The sequence below is a fragment of the Hyaloscypha bicolor genome, assembly GCF_002865645.1.
Source record: "Hyaloscypha bicolor E unplaced genomic scaffold K444scaffold_10, whole genome shotgun sequence".
Taxonomy (NCBI): Eukaryota; Fungi; Ascomycota; class Leotiomycetes; order Helotiales; family Hyaloscyphaceae; genus Hyaloscypha; species Hyaloscypha bicolor.
The window spans coordinates 169,962-183,508 of NW_020194512.1; the positions used below are offsets into that span (position 1 = coordinate 169,962).

General features: G+C 47.6%; 3 protein-coding genes across 3 annotated transcripts; 1 reads left to right on the top strand and 2 right to left on the bottom strand.

The window, feature by feature from the left end:
• The first annotated feature begins 997 nt into the window (after positions 1–997).
• On the top strand, positions 998–3,098 carry K444DRAFT_605869 (HET-domain-containing protein). Its single transcript, XM_024878887.1, has one exon. The coding sequence runs from the start codon at positions 1,030–1,032 to the stop codon at positions 3,082–3,084; it is 2,055 nt and encodes a 684-aa protein (XP_024743777.1). The 5' UTR covers positions 998–1,029; the 3' UTR covers positions 3,085–3,098.
• A 3,421-nt stretch (positions 3,099–6,519) lies between these two features.
• K444DRAFT_515777 (HET domain protein) lies at positions 6,520–8,451 on the bottom strand (the record flags this gene model as incomplete). The annotated part of the gene is made up of 2 exons (XM_024873625.1): positions 6,520–8,205; positions 8,287–8,451. 2 exons carry the CDS (start codon positions 8,449–8,451, stop codon positions 6,520–6,522), a joined length of 1,851 nt encoding a protein of 616 aa, XP_024743778.1.
• Positions 8,452–8,946: 495 nt separating this feature from the next.
• K444DRAFT_578184 (ankyrin) lies at positions 8,947–13,284 on the bottom strand (the record flags this gene model as incomplete). Its single annotated transcript, XM_024877599.1, has 5 exons — positions 8,947–11,770; positions 11,822–11,901; positions 11,960–12,041; positions 12,100–12,889; positions 12,939–13,284. 5 exons carry the CDS (start codon positions 13,282–13,284, stop codon positions 8,947–8,949), a joined length of 4,122 nt encoding a protein of 1,373 aa, XP_024743779.1.
• Between the last annotated feature and the right edge of the window lie 263 nt (positions 13,285–13,547).

The following is a 13,547-nucleotide window of genomic DNA, read 5'->3' on the forward strand; positions in this document are numbered from 1 at the left end:
GTCCGGGGGAAAGCCTTCACTCGAACTTTCCAATTCAGGAGATGCAACACTGTTTCCTCACTCTTCGAGTTCATTTAACGGGAGGCCATAAATGAGATGAATCCGAGACATTAAAACTTCTCCAAGTTCTAAGCCTTTCAGAACAGAATATAGCTCCGTCTTCTCCCAATCCTTTGTACAGAGTTGTATTGCTTGGTCCTGGTCTTGAAGCTTGCAATTGATTGCAAAGGCAAGACTTGGTTACAACCAAGCGGCTGATGATCTAGTTAGGAGCTATATGGATGTCCTTCTCGTCACTTGGCATTCTCACGGGCACGGCCATTTGAAACCCATTCAAAATTTAGCAAGGGAGTTTGGTAGATGTCGAAATCTTTGAGTGTTATTCATGTTAGAAATCAACTCATACTCGTCCGCTTTAGCTATACTCAGACTCAAAGCCACAATGTTCCATCCTGAAATGCGGGCACTAGGTAAGCTGTTTTGGAAACGAGTGCCTAAAGCTGGCAGTGGCAATTCAGCTATAAAGGCAGAGCTGAGGTTCACCTATACGGGGGTTTTCAGGGGTTTCGAAAGTAAATAGGGGCTATTTGGATATCTATAAGTATAGTCTTTAGATCGCTGTAGAATGGACAGTCGTCTGAGAACCACTGCACATGACCTTTGGCTCTGCATTCTCAACATAAACGAGCGTCTTGGGGTATCCGATGAGGTCACCCTTGCCCTGTACGCCCTAGTCACACTACAATATTCACAACCTCCCCACTCTCCAGTAAGTACGGGATCTCGTATCCGAGCGAAACCAAAGACTTGCTCGTGGTTTTAAGGGCGTGAGGTGAGCGGTGCGTGAATTGAGCGGTTGCCTGGTGATCCTTCTGCCACGTGAATTTACGCTAGCCCAAAGGAGCCTAGCCTCCTTTACAACATCCCGGAGCATTCCCCTTGCCTTGCCGTGTACGGAGGTACAATAACAACAATCCCATTCTCCTCGTTTTACCAGGGCCTAACAAGTGAAATCATTCTCAAGACAAGATGAACGACTTCGTATATAAACCTTTAATCACCGGAGACATCAGACTCATCAAGTTATTGCCAGGATCAGGAAACGACACGCTCAAGCTCTTGATTTCTCATCATCCCTTTCCAGCCACGTTGAGACCGGAGTATGAAGCGTTGTCATATGTTTGGGGAACCTTCGAAAATGTTGGTAGCGTGGGAATACGACAAGAGTCCAGGGATGAGAGCAAGATCGACCATCATCAATCGCACGAAATGACTGTCACACAAAACCTCGAAGTTGCTCTACGGAATCTTCGTCTTCCAAGGGAAACACGCCAGCTATGGGTTGACGCACTTTGCATCAATCAGAAAGACAAAGGCGAGAAAGGCGTCGAAGTCGCTCGAATGGGCCTCATATACCGCCATGCAAAATCTGTGATAATTTGGTTAGGTCCCGAAGCGGATGAAAGCGACCTTGCAATTCAAAGACTGGGGTTGATTGCGCGAGATATAAAGGAGCAAGAGGATGCTCTAGACGCACCTCAGAATCTGAGGCTCCAGTGGAGTTCTGGTCTACCTGGTCCGGACACCTACTTGATTCAGGAGAGCGCGAATCTGCAGCAGCAATTGGCGGCAGATTGGACGGCTATAACCCGCCTTACTGAGAGGACCTGGTTCACGAGGCTATGGGTCTATCAAGAGACGCATCTGGCGACCCGAGCCGAGGTTGTTGTTGGTAGTGCCCGACTCTCTTGGAAAGCCTTCTACCGCGCGATAGCTTGGATTCGTTCTGTTGTTGACAACCAGCCGCAGAGTATCATCACAAACACCTTCAATCATATGGCTCTAGCGAATTTGGTTGACACGTGGAGAAAACCGGGCAGACATTGGTCGTTATTGGGAATCCTTATGAGTACAAGGAGTCTGAATTGTTTTGAACCGAGAGATCGATTTTTTGCCATCTTGAGCTTTCTAGATAAGTCGAGTTTGAATCTTGATTTGAGGCCGGACTATTTGTCTCCAGTTGAGGATGTGTGTCGAGCATGGACGCTGTTGAGTATCAGCACAGGGAATTTAGATATCCTGCAACTTTGCTCTGCGGAATCTACGGATGCTCCTTCTTGGGTTGTCAATCCTATTTCTATCAAGGGTCTGCCGGAATTCATGCATGTGTATTATGATGCTGCTAGCCTTTCCCGCCACGAGACAGTTCCACGAGGCGAAGACCACTGGAAAGATACTGAAGAGACTGCAGTTCTTCACATCCAAGGCATCTTTATTGGAAACATCGCTCACGCTACATCTCGGTGTCCTTTGAATGCCAGCAAAGAGGCGATACGCCTCGTCTGTTTGAGGTGGCAGGATCAAATGTCTGCTTGGAGGGACTCCCCCTCTGAAATTAAGATGGAAGACTTCGCAGTCACTCTAGTAGCCGAGCTATTTCATGGCAGATCTCCACGTTGTCTTCCAGCTGGAATGGACCCTACAGAATTCTGTCGAATATCCCTCGAGAAATTCCTAGCTAGCACGCAAAATCTCGATACTTTATCCGCTGATTACTTCAATAAACTGAGAGCAACTATAGAAGGACGTTCCTTCTTCATCGACAAGAACGGTCGCATGGGAATATGTCCAGCATCGGTACTTCCCGGCGACAAGATCGTTGTGGCGCTGGGAAAAAGCAAGCCCCTAATCCTTCGAGAAGTGTTACCCGAAAAGCGATACCATCGACTGGTTGGCGGCCAGTGTTTTGTACGAGGATATATGAATGGTGAAGCACTACTGGGGCAATTACCCAATGGGTGGAGCTTTCAATGGGATGATAAAACTGGTGTGAAAACATACTTTCGACAAGATTCACGTGCTCAACAGGAAGATCCGCGACCAGGCCCGTTGCCGGAGGGTTATGAGTTTGTGTATAGCAGTGGAGGAAAAATGGATTCGTTGGAATATAATGAGTATGGGAATATGAAGAGGAGATATTTTCTGAATCAGAAAACTTCCGAGGAGAGTGTGTTTGATCCGAGGATGACGGCTGAAGCATTGAGAAGCAGGGGAACTGTAATTGAAGACATTTATCTTACTTGAATTTAACTCTCGAATAAGATTCTCATCGCACAACTTGAATACTTGTGGAGGCAATAATTATTGGGACTTATAGTCTCAGACTGTGATTGCACAACTCATAAGCTTTAGAGTAGGGTAAGTTTTTTCTTGTGAGCTTATAATAGCCAGTACTTAGCTTTATTAAAGACGAGGTTTGGGTCTCATATAACTTCAGAGTGGGTTTTTAAGAGCTAAACCTAAAAGAGCTAGATCATATACTAGGGACTTTGAGTTATAATAATATATAAAGAATATTTTATTAAAATTATTTATAAAGGTAAATTAAAAGCAAATTAGGGGTAATCTCATTAATATTATATAATTAATTTTATTAAATCAAAGATTATAGCCCTAATTAAAGCTATATTTTAGACTATAATTATAACTTTACTAAGACTAGGCCGAAGCGAAGGGTTGCAAGCAATCTGATATCCATGGTCTCAGCGAAAGCTCGGGAATATCTAAGAGACGGCAGTCAGGTATAATACGGGGAAAGGCGAGAAAGTATAGCAATTAGATAGTAACTCAATTTATTATTTTAACCAAGTGACATATAGTACTATAGTGGTTTGGTTTATCACATTTCTCAGTATAGCCCAATAACGATCAATGAAACTTCCTATGGAGCAGTAAGGAATTTATTGAGGGAAGAACAGTACTCCCCTCAGGGGTAGCTATGCTAAGCCAAATTACACCACAAGGAAAACACTAAATATATTTTTGGAAAGTGTCCACTTTGGGTTCCTTGAGGACTTTGTTTGGGCTCCTTAAGCATCGTCATCAAAACTTGACAAAATTGATGTGAGAGAATAGAGGTTAGATCAAGTGTAATTGGCTGGCTAAAAGGGAGGGGTAAAAACTCATGACAATATGGTAGATCTTGCTCGGGGTGCTCAGAGTTCTCGGGTGGGTTACACAGGTTACTCAGGCGAGTTTGACTGAGGTGAGCCGAGGGTCGCCTGAGCAAGAGCGGCAACCTTACTAACCTCGTGCGACGCAAAAGAAGGAGAAATTTGATTTATGATACCTAAGGATGCCTTATTTCTTGAAGACGGGCATGGCGATGGGTAAGTACTGCTCCACGATGAACGCGATGAACGCCTCCTGGGTGTGTTGTTGCCTATGGTGGTGGGCGGCGTATTTCATCGGTCGCTGCACGGGGACTTCAGCCATCTTGATGATTCAACCCGTGGTGGATGCCGTGAATAAGGTCTACGAAGAAATAAGATTTTGTGCGTTGATGAGAAGGTAGAGATTCCATTTCTACTTGGACTTGGCGCGATTTTTATTGCCTCATGGACACTGATAGTATACACACGAATGCAAATAATAATTATCGCCGTAGCAGGTGAAGGGTCTCTTTGTGGCTTACCAGAGGTTGCAGGAACTTTTCGCAAAGCACAAAGCCCGCGTTGAGTTGGAGACCAAAGCATAGCTTTGATTTACCCTAAGGCGAATCTCTATTCGGGAATAAAAAGCGGACAGGAGAGGCTGGGCCTACCACAGTGGATCTTAAGCAGACGTCGGATTATCTTTACAGACGATCAAGTATCCTGGGAGTAGAGTAACACCCATTGTGCGGAAGTGATGCAAGTCCATCTCGAGCAGCGGCATTCAAGTGAGGACAGTCTAGGTGCTAGTGTATTCTCGCACAAGACGCCGGGAACGGATCCCCGAGGTTTCTGTACTACTTTTCGGAATTTCGAAAACGAGATCTCATATATGAAAGCGATTCTATCAATGCGATGTCTGAGGTATTTCGAGTCTATGAAAAGGGAGAATGGCAGCTATACCAGTTGATGGGAGTTCCAATACTTCCTGCAGTCCTTCTCCCATATGCCTCACAACCTGAAACGTATTTTGTCCATATGTGCCAATCAAGGATTCCTCATCGGGATTACATGGCAAAATGATAGTCCTATTTAAGAACGTGTACCAATGCCCCTGTCATGGTCGTTGGCCGTCTGGAATGGATCTGCGATGCCGTTCCTCACAATGCTTCATCCGTCTGCCGACGAGTCCCAAGTCTGGATAGAGACTGAATGAGGAAAGCTTCTCAATTCTCCAGTTCATGAGTCCCTTCTCCTAGAATTTCTGTCTCAAATACCTCGCAATCTCAGCTTCATCCACATTGAGGCCAAAACGTTCACCTTCTACCCTGGATGCGGCCTGGCGAGTGAAGAAGACCCGAAAACAGAACTCGACCTATGGTGGCAAATCTGCGAGAGGCCGCTTCTCCTTATCCGACATAAAATTGAGGGCCGCCAGGGCTAGGTGCCTTCAAAACATTGACTCCAAAGTCGAAAACTCTAACTGGTGTTCTCGTGGATGACACAAGCGGAAATTCGTTTCAAGTCGCTGCACAAATCGTCAAGGAATTTGATGGGTTGGATGGTCGGATAGAAGAGACGATACGGGACTCAAGCAATTTGGAAGGGGAAATGGATATGTTCTCGAAGTGGATGAGAGAAAAGATGGTGCGGAGAACAATTCGGCTTGGATGAACAAAGCATGCTGGATAGATGGGTTTGGGAAGTAGGAACCATTCCCCAGCTTTACTAGAATCTCCCCGGAAGCTATTGTTCCACTTCAAAATGGTACATCGAAGAGGCAGCTTCGAGCCATAAATTCAAAGAGACGCTGCGCTCCATGTTATGGAGGGTCGGTCTCTCATTTCTTGACATATGTCGAATAATTCCTCCCCACTTGGCCTCTAACCATGTCCTGACAGACCACACAACCTCCGTCCTTGAACATGTTTTAATGATATCCGATAATCCGCCGCTTCCCGGGCAACCGTATAAACCAAGCTCTGTGGGTTCCCCTGAGGTATAACCGGGAACACACTTGTATTCACGACTCTTAGACCCTGAGCCCTATAAACCCTCTATAAACCCTCAGCTCCACCACGCCTCCTTCATTGCGTGGCAACATTGCACACGCGCCAGAAGCTGGTATGTTGATTTGGCCCAGCATGCGAGATAGTATTTTGAAGCATCATGCTAGTCGCCATCGCCGACACCATCTTCCTTTCCTAGTAAACATCCTCTCGCGTGCAGGCACGCGAGAGGAAAGCGGTGGTGTGCGTAGCGCATCTTCGGTGCATTCCAGGATGTGTACGAGGATTTCGCGATCGAGGGGACGCGACAAGTAGGCCGGATCAATGAGTGGTGGGCGGAGCTAGTCGGGTAGGCAACGATTGTACCAACCATGCTCAACCTCGTGTGAAGTTTGCCAACTTACATCTATCGGAAACCTGTAAAGCGGAACTGGAATGTTCTTTACGATCCTTTTCGTCACCAAAGGGCGGGTGTGCGAAGTATCGAGAAGATTCCCCCAAGGCAGGTTGAAGTTGGTGAGAGTAGTGAGGTGGGTTGAAGCCATAGGCATGGGATACTTTCTTTTCAGGTCTATTTTCTAATGAATCTCAAATTCCTGCTCTAGGAATTCTCCCTCTTGGCATGCTTTCGCAGATTCACCATTCATAAGGGCATACATTAATGCCGGACCGATCAACTGGAAATTATCGTCGCCTTTATTACGCAAGACCATCGGATATACCGCGCCGGAGAGAATAGCGCAGATATCTCCTGTTCTCATAATTCGAGGACCTAAACCGAAACGTCCTTTAGTTGTCCGGAAAACTTTCCGGCACATAGAAGTCCAAGTCATATCCTGGACGAACTGATGTGCCGAGCCTGTTTCGGCCGTCTTTCGAACGGCCGCTTTGTTTTCAGACGATAGACTGGCAAAAAATCCGTTCCGGTGTCCCGGTGGTCGTATTCGTTCATACTCAAAAATCAGAGCTGCAAGGTCCGCCACCTGTTTCTTCTGCTCCTCTCCCGAGGTAGAGTTCAAGTAGTCCCGATAGCCACCAGTGAGAATGAGACTAAGTGCCCCAAGAAACTCTTCGGTAGAGCTCAGTGAAATTTCAGGTTCCAAAGCAACTTTGTGCCAGATGTGGTCAACGAGGAAAGGAATTTTCTTCTGCTCTTCCTTCTCCAGCGTCGTGACGGTGAGTCCGCTAGGCTCGATCATATCTGACATCGCGCGTATGGTGCCAATGGTAAAGCCACGACATTTCAACGCCATTCCCTTCTCCAACTTGATAATCGAGAAATTATTATCTGTTTCTGACGCAGACTTCGTCGGACACCGGAGCGGAGCAACCAAATTCAACGCATGCCAATCCGGTACCCAGCTTGGCAAAACTAAAACCCCAGCTTCCTCATGATGGTCGACGAAGGCCAGGATATGCAGACTACTCGTCCGCTGTATCACGTTCACTGTAAGATCTGTATACGCCTCCTCCGTCGAAATCCTATAATTCGGCTGCACGATCAACTTCCCATCCACACTGGCACTTGCATGGCTCAGCAGCGCGTAGATATAATCCCTCGGATCCGTACTCCTGTGGACCCTCGCCCAATGCAACACCTCGACAAAATTATGCACCGGCTTCCCATTTTTGTCGTTTGCCCAAACGAGGTTGATGTGATTTGCAACCCATGATTTCAGTCCAAGGTGGTTGATGATGGAAGCGCCTTTTGAGTCCATGAAACTGCAGAATGTGGCGATCTCGGACCAATCGAGGTACGTTGATTGGGAGCCCCAGTAAAAGCGAGCGTGCTGTGCAAGCCCAACTTCTTGTATGATCCATGCGCGGTGGAAATACTCTATGTCAAACAACTGCTTGATCCCAAGCCATGAGTCAAGTAATGCGACATCGCCAGCTGTCTCTGTAACCTCTTCTCCGAAATGGAGGTGTTGATGAGCTGCCTTCAAAAACTCTTGAGGCTTCTCGTTGAATCTCCGTAGAAAAGAAATCGTATGTTTAGCTTTTGCGTCGGAGCCAGGGTCAGGAGGGAAAGGCCCCAGCCAGCATAAAACGTGCTCTGCTTTTCCGTACACGGCGCCCATGAGACGAACCTGTGACTGTCGCTCTGAAACGTCTTTTTGGTTGATGCAGAGGGCGTCGACCCATATTCTACGGGTCTCTGAAGGGAGACGGAAGGCGTTGAGGGCTTCCGAAAGGAACGCGCCCACGCCGAGGAAGCCTGCGTTTCTCTGGTGATCGGTGCATTTGACGAATGCGACGGGAGTCTTTCTCTAGTTAGAATTGTGGGATTGAGGGAGGGACTAGGGAGAAGAGAGACCCGGAGCAGTCTTGAGGAGAAGGCTTACCGGATCGCCCCACACGTAAGATAATGCCTCGTAGTGCGTGCCATCGACTTTTTGCGTCACGAACTCACACTCCAGAGGCGCGTCGGAGGGTCCGGGATGCAGGTGTAGGACGCGGATGCACTGCGGGGGCAGAGGTGTATATGGATAGGAGGCCAAAGTAGGCATGTCCCATTGGTGGCAGGCCCTTTTAGCGATATGAGTGGCTAGGTTTGGGCATGGGAAGGCAGATGCAAGCTACATTGGGGGGCATTTGTCGTCAATTTTAAGAGGTGAAATGAAGCTGCTTATCAATCTGCAGGTACCGGATTGAGATTAGGCTGACATCAACTGCAATATTCTGCCACGTGATCAGTGCTTTAAAGTAGACTTTTGAAGTGGCGCAGAAATCACAAGAAAATTCTGTTCCCCCATTACTTGGTTGATTAACTGCAATTGTTTAGAAGGGGTTACCTCAACCACATGTCTAGAGAGATTCTTGTCTCAATTTCCTCTTGATTCTGTTTTTACTGACTGGCCCCTCCCTATAAAGTCCAGGCGAGATCGCTTAATTCTGATCGAGCCCTGAAAAAGTGCCTGGAGAGACTTGAGCTTTGCCGGAACGTTCTAAAACGCCCCGGCTGTATTTGGTTCGACAGATGCAGCAATGGAACTCGTTGTAGCCTACAGCCCAGTTGGGAAATACTTCCTTAACTCATCTGTAACCCACTCCTTTCCAGACAACTCTGCGACCTTTTTGTCAACTTTATTCACCTCACCCTCGCTATCCTCTAACATCCACAATTCAACGGGCCTGTCGTCCTTCGTAGCTTGATACCCGCTTCTCTTCTTCATCCTCGCGCTAACAGCATCATTGTGCTTCTTTGTCAGCCCTCCTTTTCTTTGAACGAGTCTCTTCCAAGCATGTCTGGCTAATTGATCATCGTCTCTCTCGAACAATTTCTCAATAATACCCTCTAAGTTGGCCAGCAATCTCGAATCAGGTTTGAGATCAAGGGGGTCAGATGGTGGGAATGCTACCAAGTTCTGGATCTCCTCATCATAACGAAGGATTGCTGCCCACAAGGCAGTCCAGGACCCCTCCGTCCGGAGAAGAGAGTGCACGGAAAGAGTAAGGTCAGGTCCAGCTAAACTGCTCACATCTGCTCCTTTGGACAAAAGGAGGGAAGCAACTGCCAGGTTCCCGACCGAAGCAGCGTAGTAGAGTGGTGAGCCAAGTATAGGATGAACATAGTTGATGCAAGAAGGCTCAGAGTATGCTTGCCCACACAGGTTGAGAATCTGCGGCGTTATTTGAGCAGTTTCTGTATACTGCTGGCTCTCTGCCAGAATGTGGAATGCGGAGAGATTCCTCGTTTTGTCGACGATAAAATCGGGTCCGTGGAGTGAGCCTCCTGGTTTCTTGTCAAATAGGAATCGGAGTGATTCAAGAGAGCCAGCGGTGTGCTGAACCAATAATTCTGCAAGTATTGTCACCGTTCGCACATCCGACTCCCGAAAGTGCTCATCTGACCCTAGCGATTCTATCTGGTATGGGGCGTTGACGTCTGCTCGATTCTCTAAAAGAGCGGTGGCGACGTCGAAGTTTTGATTGAGAATTGCTAGCACGAGAGGGGACCTCTTGCCATCTTTTGTGTCCAGTGGTAATCCGGCCGAAATCAAGTGGTCGACTATCATTCTTCCAGGCCTTGATTGTTTTGGCCGAGAGGCACAGAGGTGCAGCAACGAAAGCTGAGACCCATCAGGTGTGGTACGAATCGAAGTCAAGTCCACCTTATGTTTCAGCAAGAGCTGGAAAATGTTTTCATGATTGAGAGATATGGCTTGCTCAATCGGCTTGAATCCTCTGCACCCATCGACTGGATAGTTCAGATCGAGTAAGCATTGAACAATGTCGACGTTTCCGAGGGAGATTTCTTTGCAAAGAACCTCGCTCCTCTCTTTGTTTATTTCTTCGTTATCACGAGCTTCATGCCACTTTTGTGCCCGGCGCGATAATGTAAATAACGTCGTACGCAGATCGGTCACGTAGGTAACACCACATCTTACAAGACGGCTCTGAAGGGTGAGAGTGTTAAATTTGGTGACCCTCTTGTTGTGTGCCAGATCAAGCATGGCCACTTCATCGATAACTCTCATTTGCTTCTCCCGATTCGAGCGGTCGATATGGGCAAGCATTTTCTCCAATATGCGGGGTAATGTCAACACAGCTGCAAGTTCGAGGGGACACGAGACCGAGAGTTCTTTTTGCATGTGCAGGCCAGTCATTTGTCCCTGATGTCTATTGCCTGTCTTTGCAAGCGGATCTGCGCCAAGTTCTAGAAGGACCTCGACCACATCAGCGCTTCTCATGAGAACCGCTCTGCCAAGTGGCGTCACGGTTATGTCAAAATTGTGCTCCCAGTCTGCTCGAATCCCGCGAACATCGTGACGCATGCCGCCTCCGTAGAGCTCGATATCGGCCCCTTCAGCGATGAGCGTCGGTACAAGGACTTCTATTTCGGGGAGGGGAAAACTGCACATCCAGTGTAAAGGGCCTTCATGGCTGAATCGCGACCCATTTGGATTCGCTCCTTTTTCTAAGAGATATATTGCGCAATCAAGATTTCCGCCTTGACAAGCACATATAAGTGGCGTTTCGTCAACGTGCTGATTTGGCAGATCAATGTTACACTTATACTTTTCGACAAGATGTCGTAGTGCTTTGATGTTGCCGTTGGCTGCTGCGAAGTGAAGAAGGCCATGACCTCTCTCATTGAGATATATATTGTCAAAGTCATTGACGTCTTCGCTGGTATCGGTAGAAGCCTGTGGAGTGTTTCCTGAACGGTTTTCTGAGATTGTCCCAGCTTTCAATGATTTCTCGTAGTTCTCCCCAAGATGCAGACGGAGCTGTGCATCGAGTTCTACCAGATTGTGTAGGTTGAATTTGATTGTCATTCGATGAGGCAGGAAGTACGCCATTCCAACTGCTCCGGTAAACTTGAGAAATAATCTCTGTGCATCCCAGTAAAGGGCTTCCCAACTTGCATTATCATAGCTGCGGATGTGAAAGGCAAGCTGCGAAAGATCCTCTAGTCCAGTCCTGTGACCCCTGAAGACCGATATCCTCAGAAGATCTTCGAGTCGTTTCTTCGGAATGTTCAATTTAACGCCAAAAACTCGAGATAACCTCCATAACCAGGCTTGAGCTTGATAATCAGCATCTTCATGACTCTCATCATCAGCTGCTGCTTGGCGCAGCCATTCTATTGCTTCTGCAGAATCCAAAACAACCCCGAATTCTTCCAGGTGGCACTGAAAGAGATAAAAGGCGGCCACAGTCCTTTTAAGGTCGAGAACTTGGCCCGTTACGCGCACAGTAGCGGCTTTGAACTCTGCCACAATCTGTTGTTGCTGTTCCCAAGATAGGATCAACTTCAATTTATAGGGCTCGAATACGAACTCTCCAGCACTGGGTTCAATCAACCGTGGGCGATATCCGGGCCTGATACCTTGTTAGTATCTGAATATGACGTCTGAGATGGCAGAGATGTACAGATTGTCCTGCAAGTCAACGCTTTTGCCGCCTCTGCCAAGAAAGAATCTGAGGCTATCTCTCGTAAGGCCATGTTTTCCCTGGAGTCGTGTTTAGCTCGACACAATCGGAATTGGTCATTCCCTTTGGTAGGCTTACTGGAGGACCCGAGGAATGTGTCGCTTCCCATTCATTACTCTCAATTCGTATCAAATCTAGCAGTGCTTCTATCTTTACCAATCTAAGCATATGTTATCTGCATGTGCATGGTCTTTCTGGAATTCTAAAAACCTTCTTACTTGGTTCCCCTCAATGCTTCCTGAGCTTTCGCCAGGCTTCTATCCCCAGGGTCCAATCTAAGAGTGGCGAGTACAGCGTATATAGTGATATCAAGCGACTCCCGAGGCACCTTATGGTCAGTTGCGTACTTCCATAGATCTGCAACAGCAAAGTTCGTGAACCCATCTCTTTGCTTTTGGGTGGCCAAGCTTTCCTTGTCTTCAATAGAGGAGTCTTGGGCAGCTCCTGGTAAAGACACATAACCTTTACCATCTGTGAACGCTCTCCAAATGAGCAGCCCAAAGGAGTAGACATCTGTCAGTTTCATGCCATCACGGGAAAGGGGGTTTAACCACTCGGGTGCTTGAAAAGGCCAAGTCGACGTTTCTAGACGTCGGAAGTCCTCGCTACCCATATCCATGACAGAGCCTCCGAAATCGGCAAGCTTAGCTGTGTAGACCACGCCCAGAAGCTCCAGCTGCGGATTATGGTTTCTATAGATCAGAACATTTTCATGTTTCATGTCTCCATGGACAATTCCGCAAGCGTGCAGTGCAGACAAGCCCCTCGCAACGTCATGACATAATTTTTGTTTTGTGGCAAACGGTAACGGATCCATGGACTCTTGGAGGTGTTTCAAGGAGCCTAGAACTGAACACTCCATCAAAAGTGTTGGATATGTTGATTCTGACAACGAAGAAAGACCCCATTGAAGCCCAAGGAGGCGGACTAGATTTGGGTGATACCTTATAGGTTCGTGAAGAAGTGCCCGAATCTCGAACAGGATATCTTTCCAATCACTTTGGACCACTTTAGCTTGGTATATGGGAGATGTAAAGCTTGACTTGCCTGGTGGGACGACTGTCCGTTACTCCATCTGGTATGATTTCCTTCAGCGCCACATCTAGGGGCGGCTCGTTTGAGTCTTTGACCCACGAAGCCTGACGCACGAGGAAGGTGTTGCCCCTGCCGAGAATATGTTTGTTCTTGCGGATCTTAGAGTAGCCGTCGAGTACAAGAGGAGAGTCGGCTCGTAATTTTGCCTCTAGATGGCTGAGATGGCAGACGAATGATGCGAACGAGCCTTGCCTTGGCGTTGGAAGACCTTCCAGAGCAGGCTCCACCTCTCCAGTGGCCGTATTGGAGCGGGGTACAAGCCCACGGCTTGGTAAATCGAACGTTGTGACAAATTCAAACTCAGCCATATTGAACATAGCATGTCTGATTCTACTGGATTGCCTGCAGGTTGAAGTTGAATAATGTATTGAAACTTGGAGAGGGTCAATGAGACAGGTCTAGCCTTTCAGGGGCTTCGTGGCTTGGCACACAGGCTGTGTTAGGTCAGCTTAGCGGTGGTGTTCGAATCTGACAGGGGGAGGATGAAGTGATAGGGATAGTTTTCCTTGGCATTTTTCAGCTCGCACAACTCCACTCTCCCCCCCCCCCCTCGTCTCACTCTTTGCACTAT

Bases quoted from the DNA above. Each gene is read 5' to 3' on its own strand.
- K444DRAFT_605869 (XM_024878887.1), top strand. From the start codon at position 1,030: ATGAACGACTTCGTATATAAACCTTTAATCACCGGAGACATCAGACTC.